Raw genomic sequence first — 26,104 nt, 5'->3', positions numbered from 1 at the left:
TCCTTAGGACCCACCGTTAACAACCCATTGTGTACACACCCATGCCTGTCCATTATTTATATACATAGAATGCCTTTAGGTAGAGGAATTTAGTTTCCTGTTTTGTGTCTCATCTCTTTTATCTTAGGCTATGCCCCATCATTTGTATATGTGGTTGCCTGACTGACCCCTGTAGGCACCTGTGATTGCAGCCCTTGTCTTACTCAAGTACCAATCCAGTGATGAAGGGAGATGAGAGAGCAGAGTAGTGTGGCAGATGTTTATTGAACTAGAGGAGGAGAGCTGAGCTGAGCCCAGCCTGATCACCTCCTCAGAGACTCAGCATTGTGAATTGCCCCTACAGGGTCATTTTTATACAGCATGAAGTAGCCCTGCACCTGGGCAGGACTGATCTGGTTTGTAGCTCGAAGGACATGTTCTGCAAAGTTCTCAGCTAAGGAAGGTGCCTGCCCTGGATAGAACCTCTGGAACATCTGGGTCAGCTGCCAGTGTGAGCAGTAGCCCACGTACTCCTTCAGGTCCACTCGCCCCGGGCGTATCAGGGCGGGGTCCAGCCTGAGAGAAGACAGGGAAAGCAGGTCACACTAGCACCCAATAGAGATGGCCCCTCGACCTCCTGTTCCTCCCAAGGCACTAGGGGAGGGGGTGGGCTCTTGCCTAAGTCTCAGGATGCCTGGCTCCTTCCTACCTGTCAACGTGGTTGGTGGTCATGAACACGATGCGGGCTTCAGTGGAAGCCACACCATCCAAGGCATTGAGCAGTCCACTGAAGGTGAGGCGACCTAGGCCTTGGTACTTTACTGGGTCTGGAGGAAGGCAAAGATAAGGAAGCATGAGTAGTCATAGCCCAGCATAAAATTAGCATGCCCCACTATGTTCCCCTGCTTATCCATGTGTCTTGTGGGCTCTTGTCACTAACCCAGGCATCCTCCACCAGCCCTCTGGATTTCTGCTTTCTTCCCCTGTTCCACAGTTACCCACTCCACTTCCTCCAGAACCCCTCACTTACTCTCCACAGCCAAGTCTCGACTGAGAAAAGCAGCATCCACATCCTCCAGGAGTACCAGGCTCTGCTGCGGGGCCACGCTCAGCAGGTGGTTGAGTCGGTCATCAGAGAGGCTGGAGTCCGTGAGGCTCAGCAGGCAGATGCTGTGCTCCAGTTCCCCGGCCAGGGCTGTGCTATGGAGCATGGGATGGCAGGAGGTAGCAGGCAACCTGGAAATGCTTCCTCAGGCCCAGCTACTCTCCTCACCGTCTGGGGACATGTGTCTCAGAGGCCTGACTTCTACCTCACACCCTAATGTTCCACACGTTTCATGTTTATCCTGGTCCCCGATCCCCAGATTCATTTCCCTTTCCAACCCTATCAGCCCAGTGTTTCCACAAAGGCTTCGTTTTGCCAAGTTAAGAGAAATTTTGAATACTCACATAAAACTGCTCTTTCCGCAACCAGGGGGCCCATAAAGCAGGTAGCCACGTCTGTAAGGAATGCCTAGGGATAGAGCCAGGATGATCATGTCTTTTGCCCCGGATATCTACGTTCATTCCCAGCCCTGCCCCCTGGAAGCCTGATAACCTTGGTACGGAAATAAATCATTCTCATACACAACTTTTCATTCCTCTTAATCTCTGGGAATTGGACTAGAGCTTTATATCACCCCATCTGGCTGGAGACCAACCTGTCCCTTCTAAAAATGTCAAAAACAGCACAGCCAAGACCCCAGCTGCTTCTCACCTCTGTCAGTGTACCACTTGGGGTTATCGATGAATTCCTGGACGTCTCTGACAATTCGGTCAGCCAGACCCTGTTGTAGAACCACAGAATTCAGTGGTCGCCGGCGGCGTGGATAGCCAAAGGGACGCCATTCAGAGCCCACAGCTGTGTACATCACGGTCTTCCCTTCCTCCTGCTGCAAGGCTAGCTCTCGAGCTGGGAAGGAGAAGATGAGATAAAGCCAGTAATTCTCTTCACCATGGCTGATTCTTCAATTAGGTGGAGCTGTGCCAAACAGCTTCCTTCTGGCCCCCTGTTCCCATGGGCTCACCCCGGCCTGCTTATTCCACCTCTCCAAACTGCTCATCTGATGTCAAATGTCCCCATCCCTGCAATGTCCCTAGAAAGCCTGCCTGTGCCATCCCACACCTTCCTCCAGGATGTTGAAGAAAACCTTTCGGTCAGTGCCCAGGGCCGTGAAGGTGACAGATTCCCAAGGAGTCCCCGTCTGCAAGTCTATCATCTGCATCTCTCGACTTCGTTCTACCCGAATCCATTTCCCCCGATACCTGAATAAGAACGATCAAAACTGAGTGAGTGAATGGGTCAAACCCAGCTCCCATCATTCTTTTCTACTCTCACAGCCCTCCCTAGCTCCCAACCTTACCAGATAAAATGGTTTCCAGGGCTGGGGACAAATTCAAACTTAGTGGAAATGCGGCCACTCTCATGCTGAAGGTACGAAGTCTCGACACTGAGGTGCTGAGTACGGGTACTGTGGCGGGTGAGCCAGCTAAGCAACCAGGCATAGCTCCTGTCTCGAGCAGGGACTTCCAGTGTGATCATGTAATGGCGCCGGAATGCCACCAGGCCCAGTTGGACACCCTTCCGGGCCAGGGCCAGGGCTGTGCCCACACCCACCAGCCCAAATCCAGCCCCAAAGTAGGGATTGTCCTTCAGAGCCAGAATAAAGTCTGAAAGTGGCATCTTGAAAGGGAAGCACCAAACCTTACAGGCCCTGGGGTGTTACGAAAACCTAGGGGTGGGGAACAGTGGAGATGGGACAAAGCACAGATTAGAAATTGGACCTCCCCAGCCCTGGCCACAGGTCAGCACTACTGTGTGGGTCAATACCCTCCTTTTGTGGGGGTAAGGGTGGAAGGGTGGTATTGGAATGCAAGGGTGGAGGCTCCAGGTCCCTCATCCCATTTTGTCCTTCATTAGTCTACTCATACCTGTTTCCTACCAGAGGACCATGTCTGGAGATGCCTTAAACCAAAAAGAGCTATATAAACAGGCTTCACATCAGGGTAATGGATGGACAGGATTTTTGTGGTCCCTGGGACCAGCTTTGATAAAAAGGGGTCCATTGGCTGCAGTCAGCAAGGGAGAAGCGTCCGTTGACTTGTCAGTAACCCCATGTCTTGTTATGAGTAATGTCCTTCAAATATCCTCTCCCTTACGTCCCCAATATTTAACGTCTTGTTTAGACCTTTATTACCTCCCACCTAAACTGTCTTTAAAATCGTAGTTCTTGAAATGGCATTTTAATAGGTCTTCACCTCCTGCTTCACGGAACAGCTACACAAGGGTCCAGATCTTTCATCATAGGGATCAGCTCCAATTCCATATCTCTCTCTGCTCCAGCACCTTCAATGGCTGGCTCCCAACAGACCCCTGAATTGGGTATAAACTCAGCCTGGTACTCAAGGCTCTCTACAATACGGCGCCCACCTACCTTTCATGGATTAGCTCCTAACACTACCTGTTTAGCAAATATGCAAATACGCAACAAATATGTTCAACAAGTAAGCAACCTCCCAACTCCTTGCTCATGCAGTGCTCTTGGCTCGGAATGCCCGTTCTTTTCTCCCTCATTCTCCCCAACTGAAAATCTGCCCATCTGCTACTTTCTCCACGGATCGTCACATCGTAGACAATAAGATCCTGAGGGACAAGAGCAAAGTTGTTTCTAGTACACATCTCCTCCAACCCCGAACCCCGGCCACTTTGCCCTGCGCCTGGCATGCAGGGAGGTGAGCTGACAGCAGTGACCTCGGCTGAGCCTCAGAACTGGGATCCAGAATTCCAAAACACCTATGCATGGAAGGCCACAGACAAAGCTCTCCCGTCCCCGGCCCCTCCGCGACACCCAGGAACCCCCTCCTGAACCTCGCCCACATCCCAGCTCGCGCCTCCAGCCACATGGTTTGGGGTAACCCGTCACTCAGCCCTCTCACCGCCGTGACTCTCTGGCCCTCCGTCTCGATGGTTTCACCGCGCCTGCACCTTGGGGAAGCTGCGTTCGGCCCCGCCCCGGGTCCTTTCATCTACTTCCCGCCACACCCACAGAGAAGCCCACGCCACTCTACACCAGAGCTCTCGATGGTGCTTCTCCGGCTTCAGGGCTGGAGTGGGGGTGGAGGGCGGGAAAAACCACAGAGAGAAAACATAGAGTACCCCGGCAGCCGGCAAGAGGAAGAGAGAGTGGCTTCCACATCCCCAATATCCTAGAGGCGGCTGAGCCGGAGGCGGTCGCACAAAGCGGGCCCCGGGGGCCGCTCCAGCCGCGGCCAACCATAGAGATGCGGCTCCCGCCGGCTCTGGGTCTGGAGGTGAGTGAGCGGCTGCGGGGCGGAACTGGGAAGGGAATGCGGGTGGAGCGAGCTGGAGGCAAAGTTTTTCGAGCCCTGGGATCAGGGTGGGCCTGGGCGCTGGGAACTCTCGGAAGGAGGTACTGAAGGGAGCACCCAGACGAGCTGGGCCCCGGCGCTGCAGTCGCGTCACGGTTCTGGACCCCGCCCGGGTACCTGCTGCTCTCAGGACAAAATCATGACGATGCTCCATCCCAAGCCTTCCAGGTTACAAACCGCCTTTCCCGTTCGCTGGCTCTTATGATCCAGCTCCCGCCCGACGATGTGGACACTGTCATCACCTCCATTTTACAGATAGGAAAGCTGAGGCCCAGAGAAGCGAAGCGACTGTGTCTGTCCAAGGCCACGCGGTGAGTCAGAGCCAGAGGCAGGTGGGAACCTGGGTCCCTAGGCCGGGGCCCGTTGTTTCTCCAGGCATTCTCTCTGCCTTAGTCTGTCCTTTCTCTTTCTCAGCCCTCCTGCCCGGAAGATAAGCGTATTTCTTCTCTGGTGCCCACCTGTCTCCTACCTTACCCTGCCCTCCCGCAGGTGAAGGTTCTTAATCTTGACGGCTCAGCGTCCTCCTTGGCTCCCCCCGGAGGCCATGTATGGTCAAGCTTGAAGATTCCCCAGAGCAGCGATAATATTCAGTAAGTGGAGGCTGCAGTTTCCAGAGAATCCCTCTGACCACGGGAGTGCACTTTCCAGCCACCTTGTGAATCCCTGTGATCTGTTGTTTTGAGTCCATGGGATTCTGGAAATAGGGACTATCAGATTGCAGGATCTTGGTTTTTGTTTGTTTGTTTTTTGAGACGGAGTTTCGCTCTTGTTGCCCAAGCTGGGGTGTAATGGTGCGATCTCGGCTCACTGCAACCTCCGCCTCCCGGGTTCCAGCGATTCTCCTGCCTCAGCCTCCCGAGTAGCTGGGATTACAGGCATGTGCCACCACACCCTGCTGATTTTTTGTATTTTTAGTAGAAACAGGGTTTCACAATGTTAGCCAGGCTGGTCTCGAACTTCTGACCTCAGGTGATCGGCCCGCCTTGGCCTCTCAAAGTGCTGGGATCACAGGCCTGAGCCACCGCGCCCGGCCTGGTTTCTTCTTCTTTTTTCGTTTTTTTCTTTTTGCATCTTGTCTGTGACTCAATTTCATGAAGTGATTCCCATCATTCTTATTAATTACTAATTATTCAGCTTAAACTCATTTTAGCCATGTATAACAGGGTATGCAATTCAATTGTCATTCATTCCTCAGTTATGTTCCCATATTTAGTTTGAGGCCATAGTCAGTTAATGAGTTTGAAATTTCTCCAAATTGTTACGTTATAGGTGAGGAACCACTGGTTTTGTACAAGATACCTAGCTTTACTCCAATGCAGCTCCATATCTGTGGTTCTTCACTGGAATCTTCGATTGTGGGTGATTTGTGTTTGTTGAAGTGATAATGTCAGTATCACAAAGTGATATCATTGAAGTGATAATGTCAACAAATTACTAAAAAAGCTATACATCTAGGGAGAGAGACTGACAGGTAAACAACAGTGCAGTGTGACCTCGTTTCTGATAGGGCTGTGTACAGAGTGCCCTTAGGACGCCAGAAGAGAGAAGATAAGAGTTTCGGGAAGCCAGGCCCGGCGCGGTGCCTCACGCCTGTAATCCCAGCACTTTGGGAGGCCGAGGCGGGTGGATCACCTGAGTTCTGGAGTTCAAGACCAGCCCAACCAACATGGAGAAACCCCATCTCTACTAAAAATACAAAATAGTAGCCAGGCGTGGTGGTACATGCCTGTAATCCCAGCTACTCAGGAGGCTGAGGCAGGAGAATTGCTTGAACCCAGGAGTCAGAGGTTGTAGTGAGCTGAGATCGTGCCACTGCCCTCCAGCCTAGGTGACAGACTAAGACTGTCTCAAAAAAAAGAATGTCAGGAGGCCTTCATGGTGGAAGTGACATTTGTGCAGCTTCTTCAAGGATAGTTAATTGGTTAGCCAGATAAGAGAGATTGAAAAGGGGAAAAGGCATATCGAGCCAAGAGACGCAAAAGGCTGTGAGGGTATGAAAGCAAAAGACAATGTGGTGGGTCTGGAGAATGGCACATCATCTGGTTCAGAGATCTGCTGAGGGGAGAAGTGGGAGATGAGTCTGGGGAGGTCAGCAGGAGCCAGATGATGAAGGAAGGGCCTTCCTTATAATCCATGCTGAGGAATAGTGAGATTACCAGAGGTTAAGAGGGAAAGGGACCAGGCAAGGTGGCTCACGCCTATAATCCCAGCACTTTGGGAGGCCAAAACGGGCGGATCACCCAAGGTCAGAAGTTCGAGACCAGCCTGGCCAACATGGTGAAACTCCATTGCTATTAAAAATACAAAATTTACCTGGGCGTGTGTGGCACATGCCTGTAGTCCAGCTATTGAGGAGGCTGAGACAGGAGAATTGCTTGAACCCAGGAGGCAGAGGTTGCAATGAGCCAAGATCACGCCACTGCACTCCAGCCTGGGTGACAGAGCGAGACTCTGTCTCAAAAAAAAAAAAAAAAAAAGGATTTCTGAGATATTTTGGCCCCACCTAATTTTGTTGCAGATAAGAAATCTGAGACCCAAATTGCTTAATGACTTGGCTAAGGGCACTTAGCTAGCAGAAGACAACCTGCAGTCATTAATATATTGGCCAATACTTGTTGGCTGTCTCCTAATATTCTGTTATCATTTTTATACTTTTTGTTCTGAACATTATCATAAAAGAAAGCCTCTATTTAGTCTCATATGGTATATATGACATATTGCCATGCAAGAAAATGCCTAAGTGGGTGGGCACTGGGCTGTGTACCCACGCCAGCCAGGAAGAAAGTAAGAACTCTAACCTTACTTTGTTTTTCTTCTGGTTGGCTTGTCAGCATTTAAGAAGCCAAAACACACAAGTCGGTGGTGATGACAGACCCCCTTTTGGACTCACAGCCAGCCAGTAGCACCGGGGAGATGGATGGACTGTGCCCTGAGCTATTGCTGATCCCCCCGCCTCTCTCTAACCGTGGAATCCTGGGGCCTGTCCAGAGCCCCTGTCCTTCCGGGGACCCTGCACCTATACCTACTGAGCCAGGCTGCCTGCTGGTAGAGGCCACAGCAACTGAAGAGGGACCAGGGAACATGGAGATCATTGTGGAGACAGTAGCTGGAACCCTGACCCCAGGTGCTCCTGGAGAAACCCCAGGTACAAACACAGTTGCAAGCAGGCCAGTGGGACAAGCAGCTCTGAGGTTTTGTCTGGGTTATTTTTGATTCTGTATAAATATGATGAGAACACAAGGTAGCATCCTATTTTTATACTTGGAGATGTTGTCATTTGGTTTGCAGTTGGTGCATGTTGATTGAAGGCTGGCGAAGTGGTGCACAGCCTTCTACCAAGCTTTTGGCAGTCTGTCCTGCAAGGGCTTCATGTGTGCTAGGCAGTAATCCAGAAAGTAAGACCTTTCTGACACCTCTGCCCAATCCTGGCTTGTCCCTACTCTTACAGTCCTTGGAGATTCTTTCCTCCATATTGACCCTCCTACCCAGGAACTGCAGCCAGGGATTAAGCAAAAACCCTGTCTCTACCACCCTGGGCTTGGCAGGGCTTTCCAGAAGTGATCTGGTATTTCCCTGCCCTAGTTTTTTGTGTATTAACATACTTTACTCATCCAAGGCATGTTGTTAAGAATAAGAGTTGAGGCCTGGTACAGTGGCATGCACCTGTAGTCTCAGCTACTTGGGAGGCTGAGGCAGGAAGATTGCTTGAGCCCAGGAGTTAGAGGCTGCCGTATGTTATGATCATACCTGTGAATAGCCACTGCACTCCAGCCTGGGCAATATAGTGAGACCCCCATCTCTTTAAAAAAACAAAACAAAACAAAAAAAAAATAGGAGTTGAGCATTTGTATTTATCTCAGATGAAAGATTCTCCCTTTATTCATCCCATTATCCTCACCTCTTATTTTTAGGAAGCTTCCCTGTTTTTTAATTACCATCCTCCAGCCATAGTTGTCACCACTTCACTTGGCACTGCAGTATAGTGACAAAGAATATTGGGAAAGATTAGCTAATTTGACCATATAATATTTCCAAACTTCCATATGGTGAAAGAAATTAAAAAAAAAAAAAAGCCTAGGAAAAACATTTGCAATATGTAAGAAAGAGTTAATATCTTTAAAATTCAAAGAGCCACAGTAAGAAAAAGAAACCATCTCTTTTTTTGTTTGCTTTGCTTTTTTTGTTTTCTTTTGGTTTTGGGGGTTTTGTTGAGACAGGGTCTTGCTCTGCCACCCAGGCTAGAGTGCAGTGGCACAGTTACGGCTCACTGCAGCCTTGACCTCCTGGGCTTAAGCAATCCTCTTGCCTCAGCTTCCCATGTAGCTGGGGCCACAGGTGTATACCACCCACACTCAGCTAGTTTTTAAATTTTCTTTGGTAGAAACGAGGTCTCACCTTGTTGCCCAGGCTAGTCTTGAACTCCTGGGCTCAAGCAATCTTCCCACCTCGGCCTCCTAAAGTTTTGGGATTACAGTTATGAGCCATCGCACCCAGCAGAAACCTTTTTTTTTTTAAATGGGAAAAAGAAATCTATGTGCAATGCTCTAAAGAAGAAATAAAAGTAGTAACCATATGGAAGGATGCTTAATCTCACTAGCAAAGAAATAAATTCCAGTTAAAAATAAGAGATGTGGCTGGGCATGGTGGTTCATGCCTATAATCCTAGCACTTTGGGAGGCCGAGACAGGCAGTTGTCTGAGCTCAGGAGTTTGAGACCAGCCTGGGCAAGATGGTGAAACCCCACCTCTGCTAAGATACAAAAAATCAGCTGGGCATGGTGGTGGGCACCTGTAATCCCAGCTACTCAGGAGGCTGAGGCAGGAGAATTGCTTGAACCCGAGAGGCGGAGGTTGCAGTGAGCCAAGATCGCACCACTGAACCCCAGCCTGGACAACAAAGCGAGATTCTGTCTCAAAAAAAAAAAAAAAAAAAAAAAAAGGAGATGCATTTTGGCATAAATTAAACATTTTTAATAATACCTAGTGTTGATGAGGCTATAGGAAACACTATGTTACAGCTTATGGAGATACAAATTAGTATAATCTTTTGAAGGTCAATTTAGCTACATAGCAAATTTTACAATTTGCATACTCTGACCACTAATTCCACTGTAGGAATGCACAAAGACACCGGAATTACAGTGGCCAGAGCAAGGATGAGGATATATAGGGGTGCTTTATTTGTAATGGTTGGAAACAGCCCAAATGTCCATCAGTAATGGCACAATTTATTTGTTAAAATTATTTTTAGAATGGGCAACATAGGGAGACCCCATCTCTACAAAAAAATTTAAAATTAGCCAGGAATGGTGGTGCCTGTAGTCCCACCTACTCAGGAGGCTGAGGTGGGAGAATCACTTGAGCCCAGCAGGTCAAGGCTGCAGTGAGCTGTGATCACACCACCACTGCACTGCAGCCTGGGTGACAGAGAGAGACCTTGTTTCCCCCACCACCAGCCAAAAAAATTATTTTTATTTTTTTGGTCCCCAGGGAAGCAAGGGCAGAATTTTATTTTGATTTGTTCATGCTCTGGAAAAAACATGAACTGGATAAGAAAGTACAAACTAGATGTAAATGTACTCAAAGATAAAAATATCTTTGATATATAGCAAGTGGGAAGAAAAGGGTCAAAAAGAAACACACCAAATTGTGTGTGTGAAGGTGCTGGGTGGTTATTCTTCCTTTGTATACTTATGTATCATTTTAGATGTTGCACTGAAATTTTTTTTTTTTTGAGATAGAGTTTCACTCTTGTCACCCAGGCTGCAGTGCAATGGCGTGATCTTGGCTTGCTGCAACCCCCACCTCCCAGTTTCAAGCGATTCTCCTGCCTCAGCCTCCTGAGTAACTGGGATTACAGGCATGCGCCACCATGCCCGGCTAATTTTGTATTTTTAGTAGAGACGGGGTTTCTCCATGTTGGTCAGGCTGGTCTCAAACTCCCAACCTCAGGTGATCCACCCACCTTGTCCTTCCAAAATGCTGGGATTACAGGTGTGAGCCACTAGGCCCGGCCTGAAATTTTTTTTTTTTGAGACAGAGTCTCTCTCTTGGCCAGGCTGGAGTGCAGTGGGCAATCTCGGCTCACTGCAACCTCCACCTCTCAGGTTCAAGCGATTCTCCTGCCTCAGCCTCCCGAGTAGCTGGGACTACAGGTGCGTGCCACCACGCCTGGCTAATTTTTTGTATTTTTAGTAGAGACGGGGTTTCACCATGTTAGCCAGGATGGTCTCGATCTCCTGACCTCATGATCCTCCTGTCTCAGCCTCCCAAAGTGCCGAGATTACAGGCGTGAGCCACCGCACCTGGCCCTGAAATTTTTTTTTTTTAACAACAAAAAAAAAACAATAAAGAGCAAACAGACCAGCAGAATAAATGTAGGACAAACCTGGCCTTGAGTCATGGCTCTACCACTAATAAACATAGTAGTCTTAATCTCGTAGAATCTCAGGACCTTGTTGTCACAGGGCTGTTGGAGGACCAAATGAGAGCGTTTATTAAGCCTTTCTTTATCAAAGTCTTGCCCATTGCTTTTAAAACGGCAGCAATTATTTTGGAGAATAATAATTATTTTCAGAAAGGATATTCTCCATTTTATCCATTCCTGTGCCTTTGTAAAGCTCTTTACAGAATTTGAAAGTAAAGCTCTTACCATTTATATTGCAGATATTATCCCTAGTTTGTCATTTTCTTTTCGAAGTTTCTGGTTTTCACTTGGGCAAAATATACTGTCTTAATGCTTTCTGGATTTGCTTGCTTGTTCACTCATTTAACAAATATTTATTAAGCACCTATCTTGTGACAAGTATTGTGCTAGGAATCCAAACACACGTGCCAGATAGATGGTCCCTGACCTTATGGGGCTTACAGTCCAGGTGTAGGACCAGACTTAAAGTCCATCTGTACTCTACGAATATTAAAAGATTCACCTACATTTTCTACTAGTAACTAACTCCTATGAGTCTTGTTCCATCTGATTCTATGCCTTTCTCTGTCGGTCCTCTGCCTGCAGGTGTCCTGGTAAAGGTGGTGGAGGTGTACTTCTGTGAGCGCTGTGAACAGAGCTTCGCAGAGCCCACTCTGCTGGCCCTGCACCAGTGCAGTGAGACCCATATACAGCCTGTGCAGGGCCTCTCTAGCCCCCCATGCTCTGTAGAGCTGCCTCCCAGCAACCCAACCCTCCCTGGCCCTCTGCAGGGCCAGAGCCCACCAGTTAGCCCCCTATCATGCCCTGTGTGTAGACAGGAGTTTGCCCAACCCCAGGCCCTGAAGAGCCACTTCAAGATTCACCGGGGCACTCCTGACACCTTCTCCTGCCCAGAATCTGGCTGTGTGTTCTCTGCTGAAGATCGCAAGGGTCTGCAGCACCACCTGAGGCAGACTCACAGAGCAGTTCCTGTGCCCTGTTCTTTCCGGGGCTGCCCCCTGCTTTTCGGGAGCCAGCAGGGCATGGAGCTGCACCGGCAGGCGCATTACCCTTTCCACTGCAGCCACTGCAGCTTCATGGGCTCCAACGTCAAACTCTTCCGGCAGCATCAGCGGAGCCATGGTGCTGGGACACAGGGAGAACTTTCTGCCGTTCAGGGCCTTCCATCCCAGGAGCTGCTGCCAGGTATGAGGCCAAGGGCCAAGCAGTTCCTCTCCTGGAGTTCAGCCACAGTTGATCTTATAGGAGAGGCAGTTGTTTCCAAGGCCATGAATGTACATGAATATAAGAGAATCTAGACAGTGGCTCAGGAGGATGGAGTTTTACTGGATGACATGGGAAGGCATCTTGAAACAGTTGGAATATATGGGACAAAGAGGAAGTCTTTGTTTGTGACAATGAGTGAAAGTTGGCTTAGGCTACATGTGGCCTGAAGTTACTTAACCAATATTCTCTAATGATCCATTTCACAACTTTCTGAGAGCTAAAGTGAAAATGACCATCATTGGCTATGGCCACTGATAGAATGCCTGTAGACTTTCCTTTAGAGCAACTGGGGATTGGGCAGTAGAAGCCAGGGTTATTTTAAAAAGGAAATAACCCTTTGGGCTGGGCACTGTGGCACATGCCTGTGATCCCAACAATTTGAGAGGCCAAGGTGGATGGATCCCTTGAGCCCAGGAGTTCAAGACCAGCCTGGGCAATATGGTGAAATCCTGTCTCTACAAAAAATACAAAAATTGGGTGTGGTGGCACATGTCTGTAGTCCCAGTTACTCGGGAGGTTGAGGTGGGGGATCACTTGAGCTCAGGAGGCGGATGTTGCAGTGAGCCAAGATTGCAGCACTGTACTTCAGTCTGGATGACAGAGTAAGACCCTGTCTCAAAAAAAAAAGAAGTAAAGAAAGGAACTTAGGAACTTTCAAGGGAGATGGCGTTTTACTAGTTGTCATTCCTCTTGGTCCCAAAAAAGCATGAGAGAGCAGAGGAGCAGGAGGAAACAGAGAAAACGGGCCAGGAGAGGCCAGGATTCTGATAAGAGAAGGAATTGCAGTCTACCCATTCTCTACTTTCAGCCCCCTATGACCTCAATGACCTCGCTGCTGTCAGCTTCATGGAGTCTGAAAGTGGTGCTCTCTGAGGTTTGAGTTACTTTAGACTGGAACATTGCTAATAACTTAGCTCTTCGTCCTCCTATTTTCATCTTGAGTGGAAATACATTTATACATAAAACCTAAGATCTCCTTATGCTAAAAGTGGGAGAGGGTGATTATTTCAGCCAGTAGGTAGAGAAGTATAAGCATTTAGTGCTGTTATTGGCTCCTGTAGACTTTATCAAGTTTTATGTATCTCCAGCTCCCAAACTGCCTCCAGGAGAGAGAGAACCTTCACAGGAAGCAGGTCCACCCTTGCCTGGGCAGGAGACAGCTGAAGAGGAGAATGTAGAGAAAGAAGAGAAGAGTGACACCCAGAAGGACTCCCAGAAGGCTGTGGATAAAGGCCAAGGGGCTCAGCGGTTGGAAGGTAATGACATTCTGAGGCTTGAAGCCCTTGGTGGTGGGGAAGAATGGATTGTTGAAACCCTGCCATTGAGGCTCTGGGGTTTGTTTTCTGAGCTTTGGTTCGGATCCTTTTATTCTGTTCTACCTTGACTCAAAAGTCAAGGTCTAGTGGGAAAATGATAAATGAGTGAATGGTAAAGACTTTAGTAATATAGCTTTGGGGTAAATCGAGTTTGCTTCACTGGGCTGGTTTTCCTCAGGCAGAAAACTCTAGCAGGGAAGCAGGAGGTGATCTTCATCATATAGAGATGCCAGAAGTTATTGATGATCAGCAGCCTATTTTGTCTGGCACTGAGCCCTCAAATACTTTTTTCTGAATCTTTGCTTCCCAGTTTTTCACCTCAGTAGAATATTTGAAAGTCATCCCACAAGGAGCATAGTTATCAAGTGAATAAGAAAGATTTGGTTGTATTTATTACCAACTTCATTATTATCTAGAGCCTGTGAGCCAGTGTTTGGAAGTAAGAGTACTGTAACTTCTTTTGGCTCACCCCCTTGGGGGCTCTTTTCCTTCTAACTAATCTTGCCGATGCTTCTGCCTGCCCCCATAGAACAAGGCAGGAAAGAACAAGAATGCTCCATTCAGATTATTTTAAGTAGTTCTAAACAAAGGCTCAAGAAGAGCAGGTAGCTGAGTAAAGCACTTCAAACAGGCTGTCACAGCAAGGCCTGAGAAGCCCTTGTGATTTTGCTTCTCTTAAAATTTGAGTTTCTCACCCTTTTTTGAGACTACAGTATTTGAGACCCTTTTGCTTGGTTTCCTGCAGAGAGGCCACACATCGTTTGTGTCTGAGCAAATTGTGGTTCTCCCATTATCTGGCTTTCCCCAGAAAAATCTCACTCTCTCAAATCTCTGTATTCCCTTTCCCAGGGGATGTGGTCTCTGGCACCGAGTCCCTCTTCAAGACCCATATGTGTCCAGAGTGTAAGCGCTGCTTTAAGAAGCGGACTCATCTGGTGGAGCACCTGCATCTCCACTTCCCAGACCCCAGCCTCCAGTGCCCTAACTGCCAGAAGTTCTTCACCAGTAAGAGCAAGCTCAAGACCCATCTGCTGCGGGAGCTGGGTGAAAAGGCCCACCACTGCCCACTGTGCCACTACAGTGCAGTGGAGAGGAATGCACTCAACCGCCACATGGCCAGCATGCATGAAGATATTTCCAACTTCTACTCAGACACCTATGCCTGTCCTGTCTGCCGTGAGGAATTCCGCCTCAGCCAGGCCCTAAAGGAGCACCTCAAGAGCCACACGGCAGCAGCCGCAGCAGAGCCGTTACCCCTTCGCTGCTTTCAGGAGGGCTGCAGCTATGCAGCACCCGACCGCAAGGCCTTCATTAAGCACCTGAAGGAGACCCATGGGGTGCGGGCTGTGGAGTGCCGCCATCACTCATGTCCCATGCTCTTTGCCACAGCCGAAGCCATGGAGGCCCACCACAAGAGTCACTACGCCTTCCATTGCCCCCACTGTGATTTTGCTTGTTCCAATAAGCACCTATTCCGTAAACACAAGAAGCAGGGCCACCCTGGCAGTGAAGAGCTGCGCTGCACCTTCTGCCCCTTTGCCACCTTCAACCCAGTGGCTTACCAGGATCATGTAGGCAAGATGCATGCTCATGAAAAGATCCACCAGTGTCCTGAGTGCAACTTTGCCACTGCCCACAAGAGGGTGCTCATCCGACATATGCTTCTACATACGGGTAGGATGGTTTCCATCCTTACAATAATGTTGTAATAATGATGGTGGTGATACTGGCTACAAAGGGTCTTGCATACATTTTCTCATTTGACCCAAAATTCCTAGAGATAGATCTAGCATTCCAAGTTTACAAATGAGCCTTAAGTTCAGTGTCATTTAGCTAGTAAAGTAGTAGAGCTAGGATTTGAATCCATGCAGTCTGATTCCAGAGCCTGTGCTCTAACCACTGTCGTGCTGTGCCTCGCTCTTAAGCCCTTGTCCAGTTCTGCCCACCCCTAGTCAGGCTTGAGTGGGTTAACACCAAGCCTGAAGAAACCCAAACCAGGACAAATACCTTACTTTGCAATTCATGTTTTGGGATGTGCTAAGAGAGACAGGGGCGAGGGGACTGAGCCGTCCACACGCATATGGCCTTCTATAGCTTGGGCATCCATGACACTGAAAAAGATCACCTCCAGTGACCTGGAAGTTGCAGATGTTTAACTCGCACTCGTAACTGTCTTCTAGCATTCTTGATGCTTTAGGTAACAACCAAACCAAGCTTCCTGCTACAGCATCATCCCATTTGTGATCTCTATATCAACATCAGGGGATTGACAGGACATTTTTAGAATTTTCATCAAAGACACCGGTTTGGGAGAAAAAATTTTAGGCAGCCTGGGACAAAGCCATTATTCTCATTGAACTCATTCCTGTACATGCTTTAGTCACAAAATCTCATGTTTCTGAGGTCTTTCCAAAAGGCTTAATCTTTTAAGTAAGGCAGATAAAGATGAGAAAAGAGACAAACTCTGAGACCTACTTTAAGATCACACAGATAGTGTTAGAACCAGAATACCACGTTGCTAGCCTTTCACCATAGGGAAGGGGTCTGGGTGAGTGGGCAGGGACAACAAGGAGGGGTCTTGAAGGAACCTGGCCCCCAGCCTGTCAGTGCCAGGTCTTGACCATCAACATGGACAGCTCACCTTTGAGTTCTCACTGAGTATCACTGACAGCTTTGGGACATTTCATATAATCTTTATACCAACCTTTTGGAGACAAGGAAACAGACTGCTCAAACCCACATGGTAGTCAACTAGGATTTAAACTACCACTTAATGGCTCTATGATTTCTCTGTGCCTCTGTTTCCCTATCTGTAAAATGAGGGTGATAATAGCACCTGCCTCTTAAGGATGTTCTGAAAATTTGAGGGGAGGAGGCTTTTTTTTTTTTTTTTTTTTTTTTGAGATGGAGTCTGGCTCTGTTGCCCAGGCTGGAGTAAAGTGGCCCAATCTCAGCTCACTGCAAGCTCCACCTCCTGGGTTCACGCCATTCTCCTGCCTCAGCCTCCCGAGTAGCTGGGACTACAGGCATCCACCACCATGCCCAGCTAATTTTTGTATTTTTAGTAGAGACAGGGTTTCACCGTGTTAGCCAGGATGGTCTCGATCTCCTGATCTCATGATCCACCTGCCTTGACCTCCCAAAATGCTGGGATTACAGGCGTGAGCCACCATGCCCGGCCGAGAGGAGGAATTTTTTTACAAAGTGCTCAGAAGAGTGCTAGTCACATAATAAGAACTTTGTTCATGTTGGCTGTTAATATTTTTATTACTATGTTGGACTTCAGATCAGAATTCTTGACCATTCTGTTCTGTTGTCTCATTTATTTTTCCTTTTGTTCTAGAAAACAGAAAAATTAGGCTGAGTAGTTGACCATAGTGACAGCAAGCTGTAAAACAAATCAAGAGTGGACTTTAAGCTAGTTTTGAAAAGCTTGGGGTGGGCACGGTGGCTCACGCCTGTAATCCCAACACTTTAGGAGGCCAAGGCGGGCGGATCACCTAAGGTCAGGAGTTCGAGAACAGCCTGGCTAACATGGTGAAACCCCCTCTCTACTAAAAATACAAAAAAATTAGTTGGGCATGGTGGCGGGCGCCTGTAATCCCAGCTACTCGAGAGGCTAAGGCACAAGAATTGCTTGAACCCGGGCAGTCGAGCTTGGCAGTGAGCTGAGGTAGCGTCACTGCACTCCAGCCTGGGCGACAGAGTGAGACTCTGTCTCAATTTAAAAAAAAAAAGAAAAGCTTGGTCTTTACTTTCTTCCCATCTTCACTGGTGTGGGAGTTGGGGGAGTAGTTGTCTGAGAGAGCCCTGAAGCAGCCTTTTATTATTGTGAGGTTTTCACCATCTTAGGTAGCACATGAAGCTGTTGTTCCTCCCTGGCATCAGGGCAGGCTTGCTGGAAGAAATGGTCTGTCCACTTGATCTGTATCTGACCTGTGTTCTCTCCCCTCATCCTCATCCCCCATATAAGGTGAGAAGCCCCACAAGTGTGAGCTGTGTGACTTCACATGCCGAGACATGAGCTACCTATCCAAGCACATGCTGACCCACTCCAACACCAAGGATTACATGTGCACTGAATGTGGCTATGTCACCAAGTGGAAGCACTACCTCCGTGTGCACATGCGAAAACATGCAGGGGACCTCAGGTACAACACACACATAGGCCTCCGTCCCAATCCCAAGAACCTTATGCCAAGCTAGCTTCCTCTCAGATCTAACTTCTGGCCCTATTTCTTTCTCCGGTCCCTGGAGAGTCTCCTCCTAAGGCCGGGTGCAGTGGCTCACACCTGTAATCCCAGCACTTTGAGAGGCCGGGGCGGGCAAATTGCTTGAGCTTGGGAGTTCAAGGCCATCTGGGCAACACCCCATCTCTACTAAAACTACAAAGATTAGCTGGGCATGGTAGCAGATGCCTGTAATGCCAGCTTCTTGGGAGCCTGAAGCACTAGAATCGCTTGAGCCAGGGGGTGGAGGTTGCAGTGAGCCAAGATTGCACCACTGTACTCCAGCCTGGGTGACAGAGTAAGACTCTGTTTCAAAAAAGAAAAGGAAAGAAAAAAGAGAGTCTTTTCCTAACACCCTTCTCTGTTCCCACTGTCTCAACTCCATTGCCTACAGCTGGCCTCTGTGACTGTGGCTCAGTCACATGGCGAGCGCTCTCTGGGCTCTGGGAAGGGAGTATAGACCTACAGTATAGGCCTAGAGACTAAGGTGTCACTTGAGTTCTCAGAGTTTGGCCCTGGGAAAGTGGATAGACTCTATATTCATGCCCCAATCTTGCCACTTCCAAATCCAGGCAAGTTCTCTGACCTATGGCACAGCTGGCTAAGGGGTTTCTAGACCTGTCATGCCTCTGTGGGAGAAGGGAAACGAGGCACAGAAACCTGCCCTGTGGAGTTGTAGCCACATCAGTTCCTTGGAAATCTACAGTGGGTCATGCTGATTCATGATTACTTTCTTTTAGGAAGGCAGTACAGAATAGGGCTTAGAACACAGGCCCTGAAGCTAGGCTGTCTCTGCTCCTGGCTTACTTTGTAACCAACCTTAGGCAAATTATTAACTTCTGTGATTTAGTTTTTCTCACTTGGAAAACAGAGATACCAGTTTCATAGGGTAGTGAAAAGGAGGGTTACATCAGGTGACACATGTATGATACTGAGTGCAGAGCCTGGCCCACAGTAAGTATTTACTGAGTGATTCTTAGTTGTGATTAATTATTGTGATTGCCTCCCCCTTTCCCTCCTTGCCAGGTATCAGTGCAACCAGTGCTCCTATCGCTGTCACCGGGCTGATCAGCTGAGCAGCCACAAGCTGCGGCATCAGGGCAAGTCTCTGATGTGTGAGGTGTGTGCCTTCGCCTGCAAGCGGAAGTATGAGCTGCAGAAGCACATGGCTTCCCAGCATCACCCTGGCACACCGGCCCCACTCTACCCTTGCCACTACTGCAGTTACCAGAGCCGCCACAAGCAGGCTGTGCTGAGCCATGAGAACTGCAAGCATACCCGCCTCCGTGAGTTCCACTGTGCCCTCTGTGACTACCGCACCTTCAGCAACACCACGCTCTTGTTCCATAAACGCAAGGCCCATGGCTATGTGCCTGGAGACCAGGCTTGGCAGCTCCGCTATGCAAGCCAGGAGCCAGAAGGGGCCATGCAGGGCCCAACACCCTCACCAGATTCAGAGCCCTCAAACCAGCTGTCAGCCCGACCTGAGGGGCCAGGTCACGAACCTGGGACTGTGGTGGACCCCAGCTTGGACCAGGCCCTGCCAGAGATGAGTGAGGAGGTCAACACTGGAAGACAGGAGGGCAGTGAGGCTCCCCATGGGGGTGACCTGGGTGGCAGTCCCAGCCCAGCAGAGGTGGAGGAGGGCAGCTGCACACTACACCTAGAGGCCCTGGGAGTAGAGCTGGAGTCTGTGACTGAGCCACCCCTTGAGGAGGTCACTGAAACAGCCCCTATGGAGTTCAGGCCCCTGGGACTGGAAGGGCCAGATGGACTGGAAGGACCAGAGCTATCTAGCTTTGAAGGTATTGGGACTTCTGACTTGGGTGCTGAAGAAAATCCCCTTCTGGAAAAGCCAGTGTCTGAGCCCTCCACAAATCCTCCATCCTTAGAGGAGGCCCCTAACAACTGGGTAGGAACCTTCAAGACAACTCCACCTGCTGAGACAGCACCCTTGCCCCCGTTACCTGAGTCAGAGTCGTTACTCAAGGCCCTAAGGAGACAGGACAAAGAACAAGCAGAGGCATTGGTGCTAGAGGGGCGGGTGCAGATGGTAGTGATCCAGGGAGAGGGGCGAGCCTTCCGCTGCCCACACTGCCCTTTTATCACTCGCCGGGAGAAGGCCCTGAATCTGCACTCCAGGACTGGGTGCCAAGGCCGCCGAGAGCCCCTGCTGTGCCCCGAGTGTGGGGCTAGCTTCAAGCAACAACGCGGCCTCAGCACCCACCTGCTGAAGAAGTGCCCTGTTCTGCTCAGAAAGAACAAGGGCTTGCCCAGACCAAATTCACCCATCCCTCTGCAACCTGTGCTCCCAGGCACCCAGGCCTCAGAGGACACAGAAAGTGGGAAGCCCCCACCTGCACCACAAGAAGCAGAGCTACTGCTTCCAAAAGATGCTCCTTTGGAGCTTCCCAGGGAGCCAGAAGAAACAGAAGAGCCTCTTGCCGCAGTCTCTGGTTCCCCAGTCCCTCCTGCAGGAAACTCCTTGTCCACAGAGGCCCCTAAGAAGCACTGCTTTGACCCAGTCCCTCCTGCAGGAAACTCCTCACCCACGGAAGCCCCTAAGAAGCACCACCTTGACCCAGTCCCTCCTGCAGGAAACTCCTCACCCACAGAGGCCCTGAAGAAGCACCGCTTTGAGCAGGGCAAGTTTCACTGCAACTCCTGCCCATTCCTTTGTTCCCGGCTCTCCTCTATTACCTCTCACGTGGCTGAAGGCTGCAGAGGGGGACGTGGCGGGGGAGGAAAACGAGGGACCCCCCAGACCCAGCCTGATGTGTCCCCGTTGAGCAATGGGGACTCTGCTCCCCCGAAGAATGGGAGTACAGAGTCCAGCTCTGGTGATGGGGATACAGTTCTGGTTCAAAAGCAGAAGGGGGTTCGCTTCTCCTGCCCTACATGTCCCTTTAGCTGCCAGCAGGAACGGGCTCTGAGGACTCACCAGATCCGGGGCTGCCCCCTCGAGGAGTCTGGAGAGCTGCACTGCAGCCTCTGCCCATTCACTGCTCCTGCTGCTGCTGCCTTAAGGCTCCACCAGAAGCGGAGGCACCCCACTGCAGCCCCAGCCCGTGGGCCCCGGCCCCATCTACAGTGTGGGGACTGTGGCTTCACCTGTAAACAGAGCCGTTGCATGCAGCAGCACCGGCGGCTCAAGCACGAGGGGGTGAAGCCCCATCAGTGCCCCTTCTGTGACTTTTCGACCACCAGACGGTACCGGTTAGAGGCTCACCAGTCCCGACACACAGGCATTGGCCGCATCCCCTGCAGCTCTTGCCCCCAGACGTTTGGTACCAACTCGAAACTGCGCTTGCACCGGTTAAGGGTACATGACAAAACACCCACCCACTTCTGTCCACTTTGTGACTATAGTGGCTACCTTCGCCATGACATCACTCGTCATGTCAACAGCTGCCACCAAGGCACCCCAGCCTTTGCCTGCTCCCAGTGTGAAGCCCAGTTCAGCTCAGAGACAGCACTTAAGCAGCATGCTCTGCGCCGACACCCCGAGCCTGCACAGCCTGCCCCTGGCTCTCCTGCAGAGACCACTGAGGGCCCCCTGCACTGTTCCCGCTGTGGGTTGCTGTGCCCCAGCCCTGCCAGCTTACGAGGACACACCCGTAAACAGCACCCACGGCTTGAGTGTGGGGCCTGCCAGGAGGCCTTCCCTAGCCGACCGGCTCTGGATGAGCACCGGAGGCAGCAGCATTTCAGCCACCGCTGTCAGCTCTGTGACTTTGCTGCCCGGGAGCGGGTGGGCCTGGTAAAGCACTACCTGGAACAGCATGAGGAGACTTCAGCAGCCGTGGCAGCCTCAGATGGGGATGGGGATGCTGGCCAGCCCCCGCTACACTGCCCCTTTTGTGACTTCACATGCCGCCATCAGCTGGTACTAGATCACCATGTGAAAGGGCATGGGGGCACTCGTCTCTACAAGTGCACCGATTGTGCTTACAGCACCAAGAACCGACAGAAGATCACGTGGCACAGCCGCATCCACACTGGGGAAAAGCCTTACCACTGTCACCTCTGCCCCTATGCCTGTGCTGATCCTTCTCGCCTCAAGGTAATGTCAGAGGATATGGGGCAGGAAGTGGAAGGAGCACAGGCTCTGGAGTTAAACTGCCTTGGTTCTCTAAAGCTGACTCCTCCAGATATTAGCTCTGTGACTTTGGGAAGGTTCCTTTACCAAGCCTCAGATTCTTCATCTGTTAAAAATGAGATAATACCAACTTCATAGGGTTGTTGTAAAGATAAAGTTCCATAATATGGCTCACGCCTGTAATCTTAACACTTTGAGATACCAAGTTAGGAGGATTGCTTGAAGCCAGGAGTTGAAGACCACTCAGCAGCAGAGCGAGATCCCATTACAAAAACTTTTTCTTAATCAGCTGGGCATGGTGGCAAGTACCTGTAGTCCCAGCTACTCAGGAGGCTGAGGTGGGAGGATTGCTTGAGCCTAGGAATTTGAGGCTGCAGTGAGCTATGATCATGCCACTGCACCCCAGCCTGGGTGACAGAGCAAGATCCCATTAAAAAAAAAAAATTGAGGCTGGGTGCGGTGGCTCACGCCTGTAATCCCAGCACTTTGGGAGGCCAAGGTGGGCGGATCATGAGGTCAGGAGATCGAGACCATCCTGGCTAACACTGTGAAACCCCGTCTCTACTAAAAATACAAAAAATTAGCCGGGTGTGGTGGCGGGCACCTGTAGTCCCAGCTACTCAAGAGGCTGAGGCAGGTGAATGGCGTGAACCTGGGAGGCAGAACTTGGCAGTGAGCCGAGGTCGCGCCACTGCACTCCAGCCTGGGTGACACAGCGAGACTCCATCTCAAAAAAAAAAAAAAAAAAATTATTGGCCAGGTGAGATGGCTCACGCCTGTAATCCTAGCACTTTGGGAGGCCAAGGCCAGAGGATTGCTTGAGCCCAGGAGTTTGAGACCAGCCAGGGCAACATATGGAGACTCTGTCTTTACAAAAATAAATTTTTTTAATTAGCTGGACATTGTGGCACATGCCTGTATTCCCAGCTACTTGGGAGGCTGAGGTGGGAGGATTGCTTTAGCCCAGGAGGTTAAGGCTGCAGAGAGCTGTGATCACACCAGTTCACTCCAGCCTGGGCAACAGAGTGAGACCCTGTCTCTTAAAAAAAAAAAAAAAAAAAAAATCCCTAGCAAGCAAACTGAAGATTAAGAAAAACAAAGTTCCATAATGTCTGCTTGCCATATGATAAAGGCATAGAACAGGGCAAGAATAACCTGGATAATAACAGCTAACATTTATTGAGCACTTACTATATTTTCTGCTTTTTGCTCTTGCCTCTTCCAGTACCACATGCGGATCCACAAGGAGGAACGGAAGTACCTGTGCCCTGAGTGTGGCTACAAGTGCAAGTGGGTCAACCAGCTCAAATACCACATGACCAAGCATACAGGTGAGTCTGTGTGGTTTCGACAGGCCTGAAGGGTTCCTTTGTTCCCTGGCAAACCTAACCTTACCAAGGTTGGTCCTTGTTCCAATTCAGGGCCAACATCAATTTTCACATTGGGAGTAGAGGGCAGGCTGGGGTTGTATGTGCCAGAATGGCTCCCCAACCCACTGAAGACCTGTCAGAATCAGAAGGGTAAACCTGAGAGCCTGGGCATACGTACTTTCCAAAAGCTTCCCAGGTGACTGTGTTACGAAGTCAGTCATTTTTCCCCTCTTGAGAACCCCCAACTCAAACTTGCGTGACTAAGGGCAGATTTGCCTGGCTCTTACACAGACATGATGGAACTATAATGAGTTAAAAAGGAGAAAGTGAAGGATTCTCCTGTTCCAGTCTGTCCTTTTCTTCTCCTGGGTGTGGATGGAATCCACAAACCCGGTTCTTGAAAGCACACAATCGTGTGCCTGTGCTTATTGCATCTGATCCCCTATGTGGAGGAATTGATTAGGAGCATTTCAAGGCACTCTGCTTTTATGAATGCCACTTATTTCACCTCTACCTCTTCCCTCCTAAGTGTTTCTTTTTTTTTTTTTTTTTTTTTTGAGACAGAGTCTCGCTCTGTTGCCCAGCCTGGAGTGCAGTGGCGCAATCTCAGCTCACTGCAAGTTCTGCCTCTGCCTTCCGGGTTCACGCCATTCTCCTGCCTTAGCCTCCCGAGTAGCTGGGACTACAGGCACCTGCCACCACGCCCGGCTAAGTTTTTGTATTTTTAGTAGAGATGGGGGTTTCACCGTGTTAGCCAGAATGGTCTCAATCTCCTGACCTCATGATCCGCCCGCCTCGGCCTCCCAAAGTGCTGGGATTACAGGCGTGAGCCACCATGCTCGGCCCCTCCTAAGTATTTCTTTTACTTTTTTTTTTTTTTTCAGTGACAGGGTCTTGCTCTGCTGCCCATGCTGGAGTGCAGTGGTGCAGTCATAGCTCACTACAATCTCAAACTCCTGGGTGCACATCATCTTCTTGCCTTAGCCTCCCAATTAGCTGGGTCTACAAGTGCACGCCACCAACGCCCACCTAATTTTTTTGTAGACAGGGTCTCACTTTGTTGCCCAGGCTGGGTCTTTGACTTTTTGAGTTGAACAAGCCATTGTGTTTAAATGAATTGTCGAATTCCATCAGTACTCTGTGACCAAAAGAGGGTTATAATTTCCCATGGGGAAACCCTTCCATATTTGAGTATTCATTACTCTCAGGTAGCTAGTTGGTTAGAGGTCCCGTTAATCATCAGTATCCATTGGGCACCCACAACATTGATTGCTGGGACTACAACATTGAGTTCTTGTTGATGTCCAAGGACGCTGTATTGGAAAGGCACAGAAATGTCAGACAAGGCCGGGCGTGGTGGCTCATGCCTGTAATCCCAGCACTTTGGGAGGCCAAGGAGGGCACATCACTGGAGGTCCAGAGTTCAAGACCAACCTGGCCAACATGGTGAAACCCTGTCTTCACTAAAAATACAAAATTAGCCAGGTGTGGTGGCCCATGCCTGTTATTCCAGCTACTTGGGAAACTGAGGCAGGAGGATCACTTGAACCTGGGAGGCGGAGGTTGTAGTGAGCCGAGATTGCGCCATTGCACTCCAGCCTGGGCAACAAGAGCGAAACTCCGTCTCAAAGAAAAATAAAAGAAAAAAGAAATGTCAGACAGGACTGGAGGACTGGAGCATTCCAAAGATATGGTCATTAGTCAACTTGCTGCTTGCATTCTTTATATCCACTGATTGCAGTAACTGCATGGCCCAGTGAACCTTGCTCCACCGCCTTTCAATGGTGATTTGTTCCCTGTCCTGTAGGACTGAAGCCATACCAGTGTCCTGAGTGTGAGTACTGCACCAACCGGGCTGATGCACTGCGTGTGCACCAGGAGACCCGGCATCGAGAAGCACGGGCTTTCATGTGTGAGCAGTGTGGCAAGGCCTTCAAGACGCGCTTCCTGCTGCGCACCCACCTTCGCAAGCACAGTGAGGCCAAACCCTATGTGTGCAATGTGTGCCACCGTGCTTTCCGCTGGGCTGCTGGCCTGCGCCATCATGCCCTCACCCACACCGACCGCCACCCCTTCTTTTGCCGCCTCTGCAACTACAAGGCCAAGCAAAAGTTCCAGGTGGTCAAGCACGTACGCAGGCACCACCCTGACCAAGCCGACCCAAACCAGGGTGTGGGCAAAGACCCCACCACCCCCACAGTGCACCTGCATGATGTGCAGCTGGAGGATCCCAGCCCTCCTGCTCCTGCCGCTCCCCACACTGGACCTGAGGGCTGAAAGCCTGCCCCACCTCCTGTATAGGAAGAGGGTATGGTCTGAGATGTGCAGACTGGGACCAGCGCTAGCCTGAGGAGCTCAGAGCCTAAGGAAAGACTGGCTTTTGGGGTACAAGGGTGACTAGAACCTTCCTGGGACTCTGGCTATAGTACTTTGAAATTATCACCCATATAAAAGAGGGACATGGACTATAACGTTGATTTCTTATTGCTGTACATTGCGTTTTTAACCTGCAAGTTCTCAGTTTCTTCACCATCACTCCATCAAAGTCCCTGGCTATAAGATCTGGATTTTACCCACTCCATCTTCTCTTTCCTTCTTACTGTGTCAACTCCTATTTTCTTTCAGAATCTTCTAAAAACAGTTGTATCTAACCGCATGTGCTGTTGTGCCTAATGCTCTATAAAGCATGTTAAACAGAAAGTGGTTACTACATTATAGATTCATCCAAATCCCTGTCTTAACATTTCCAGGCTGTCATCTTGATCAACTCTGTCCCCTCTCAGACCTCTGCCTCCCTTTTGTCCCTTCCATCTTCACTCAGTATTGATACTGAAACAGGCCTAGGTCTGCCTTCTCCCTGTCCTTGAGCCATCTTGACCCTTGACCTGCTCCCTACTTCCAAGCTCCTTTGTCTACCTGTATCTATAGAGGGAGGATTGCTACCCACTAAGCCTCCTCCTAGAAGCAACTTTAGCTCATCATCAATCCTCA

General features: G+C 49.8%; 2 protein-coding genes across 21 annotated transcripts; one reads left to right on the top strand and one right to left on the bottom strand.

Annotated features, from left to right (window-relative positions):
* Window positions 1-245: 245 nt before the first annotated feature.
* On the bottom strand, window positions 246-4,295 carry BCS1L (BCS1 homolog, ubiquinol-cytochrome c reductase complex chaperone). Of its 10 annotated transcripts, none has more exons than XM_063695218.1 (9): window positions 3,955-4,074; window positions 3,277-3,661; window positions 2,382-2,750; window positions 2,144-2,283; window positions 1,736-1,930; window positions 1,429-1,492; window positions 1,010-1,179; window positions 689-806; window positions 246-555 (listed from the first exon to the last, which is right to left on the bottom strand). In XM_063695218.1, exons 3-9 carry the CDS (start codon window positions 2,699-2,701, stop codon window positions 303-305), a joined length of 1,260 nt encoding a protein of 419 aa, XP_063551288.1. In that variant the 5' UTR covers window positions 2,702-2,750; window positions 3,277-3,661; window positions 3,955-4,074; the 3' UTR covers window positions 246-302. The 10 variants fall into 10 exon arrangements, with proteins under 10 accessions (XP_063551288.1, XP_004033266.1, XP_018877611.1 ...); XM_004033218.5 differs by having other exon boundaries at window positions 3,532-3,661; window positions 3,955-4,064; XM_019022066.4 differs by having other exon boundaries at window positions 3,277-3,391; window positions 3,955-4,037.
* On the top strand, window positions 4,090-25,813 carry ZNF142 (zinc finger protein 142). 11 transcript variants are annotated; one of them, XM_063695206.1, is made up of 11 exons: window positions 4,090-4,329; window positions 4,568-4,718; window positions 4,801-4,997; window positions 7,239-7,552; window positions 11,419-12,018; window positions 13,188-13,355; window positions 14,265-15,089; window positions 17,389-17,566; window positions 18,671-21,707; window positions 22,969-23,074; window positions 24,921-25,813. In XM_063695206.1, exons 4-11 carry the CDS (start codon window positions 7,273-7,275, stop codon window positions 25,388-25,390), a joined length of 5,664 nt encoding a protein of 1,887 aa, XP_063551276.1. In that variant the 5' UTR covers window positions 4,090-4,329; window positions 4,568-4,718; window positions 4,801-4,997; window positions 7,239-7,272; the 3' UTR covers window positions 25,391-25,813. The 11 variants fall into 11 exon arrangements, with proteins under 11 accessions (XP_063551276.1, XP_030864733.2, XP_063551277.1 ...); XM_063695207.1 differs by having other exon boundaries at window positions 4,226-4,329; window positions 4,663-4,718; window positions 4,897-4,997; XM_031008871.3 differs by having other exon boundaries at window positions 4,226-4,329; window positions 4,663-4,718; window positions 4,822-4,997.
* The last annotated feature ends 291 nt before the right edge of the window (window positions 25,814-26,104 follow it).

The sequence above is a fragment of the Gorilla gorilla genome, chromosome 11 (genome assembly GCF_029281585.2).
Source record: "Gorilla gorilla gorilla isolate KB3781 chromosome 11, NHGRI_mGorGor1-v2.1_pri, whole genome shotgun sequence".
Classification (NCBI taxonomy): Eukaryota; Metazoa; Chordata; class Mammalia; order Primates; family Hominidae; genus Gorilla; species Gorilla gorilla.
Note: the sequence above shows the minus strand (reverse complement) of the source record. Positions and strands in the feature narration are given on the sequence as shown.

Excerpts from the sequence above, each read along its gene's own strand:
- BCS1L (XM_004033215.3), bottom strand. The coding sequence starts at position 2,701 with ATGCCACTTTCAGACTTTATTCTGGCTCTGAAGGACAATCCCTACTTT. Across the intron at positions 2,284-2,381 it reads CCTGGAAACCATTTTATCTG|GTATCGGGGGAAATGGATTC; the intron begins GTAAGGTTGGGA and ends GTTCTTATTCAG. Across the intron at positions 556-688 it reads ACCACCAACCACGTTGACAG|GCTGGACCCCGCCCTGATAC; the intron begins GTAGGAAGGAGC and ends GTCTTCTCTCAG.
- ZNF142 (XM_063695206.1), top strand. The coding sequence starts at position 7,273 with ATGACAGACCCCCTTTTGGACTCACAGCCAGCCAGTAGCACCGGGGAG. Across the intron at positions 17,567-18,670 it reads AAACATGCAGGGGACCTCAG|GTATCAGTGCAACCAGTGCT; the intron begins GTACAACACACA and ends CCTCCTTGCCAG. Across the intron at positions 23,075-24,920 it reads CCACATGACCAAGCATACAG|GACTGAAGCCATACCAGTGT; the intron begins GTGAGTCTGTGT and ends CCTGTCCTGTAG.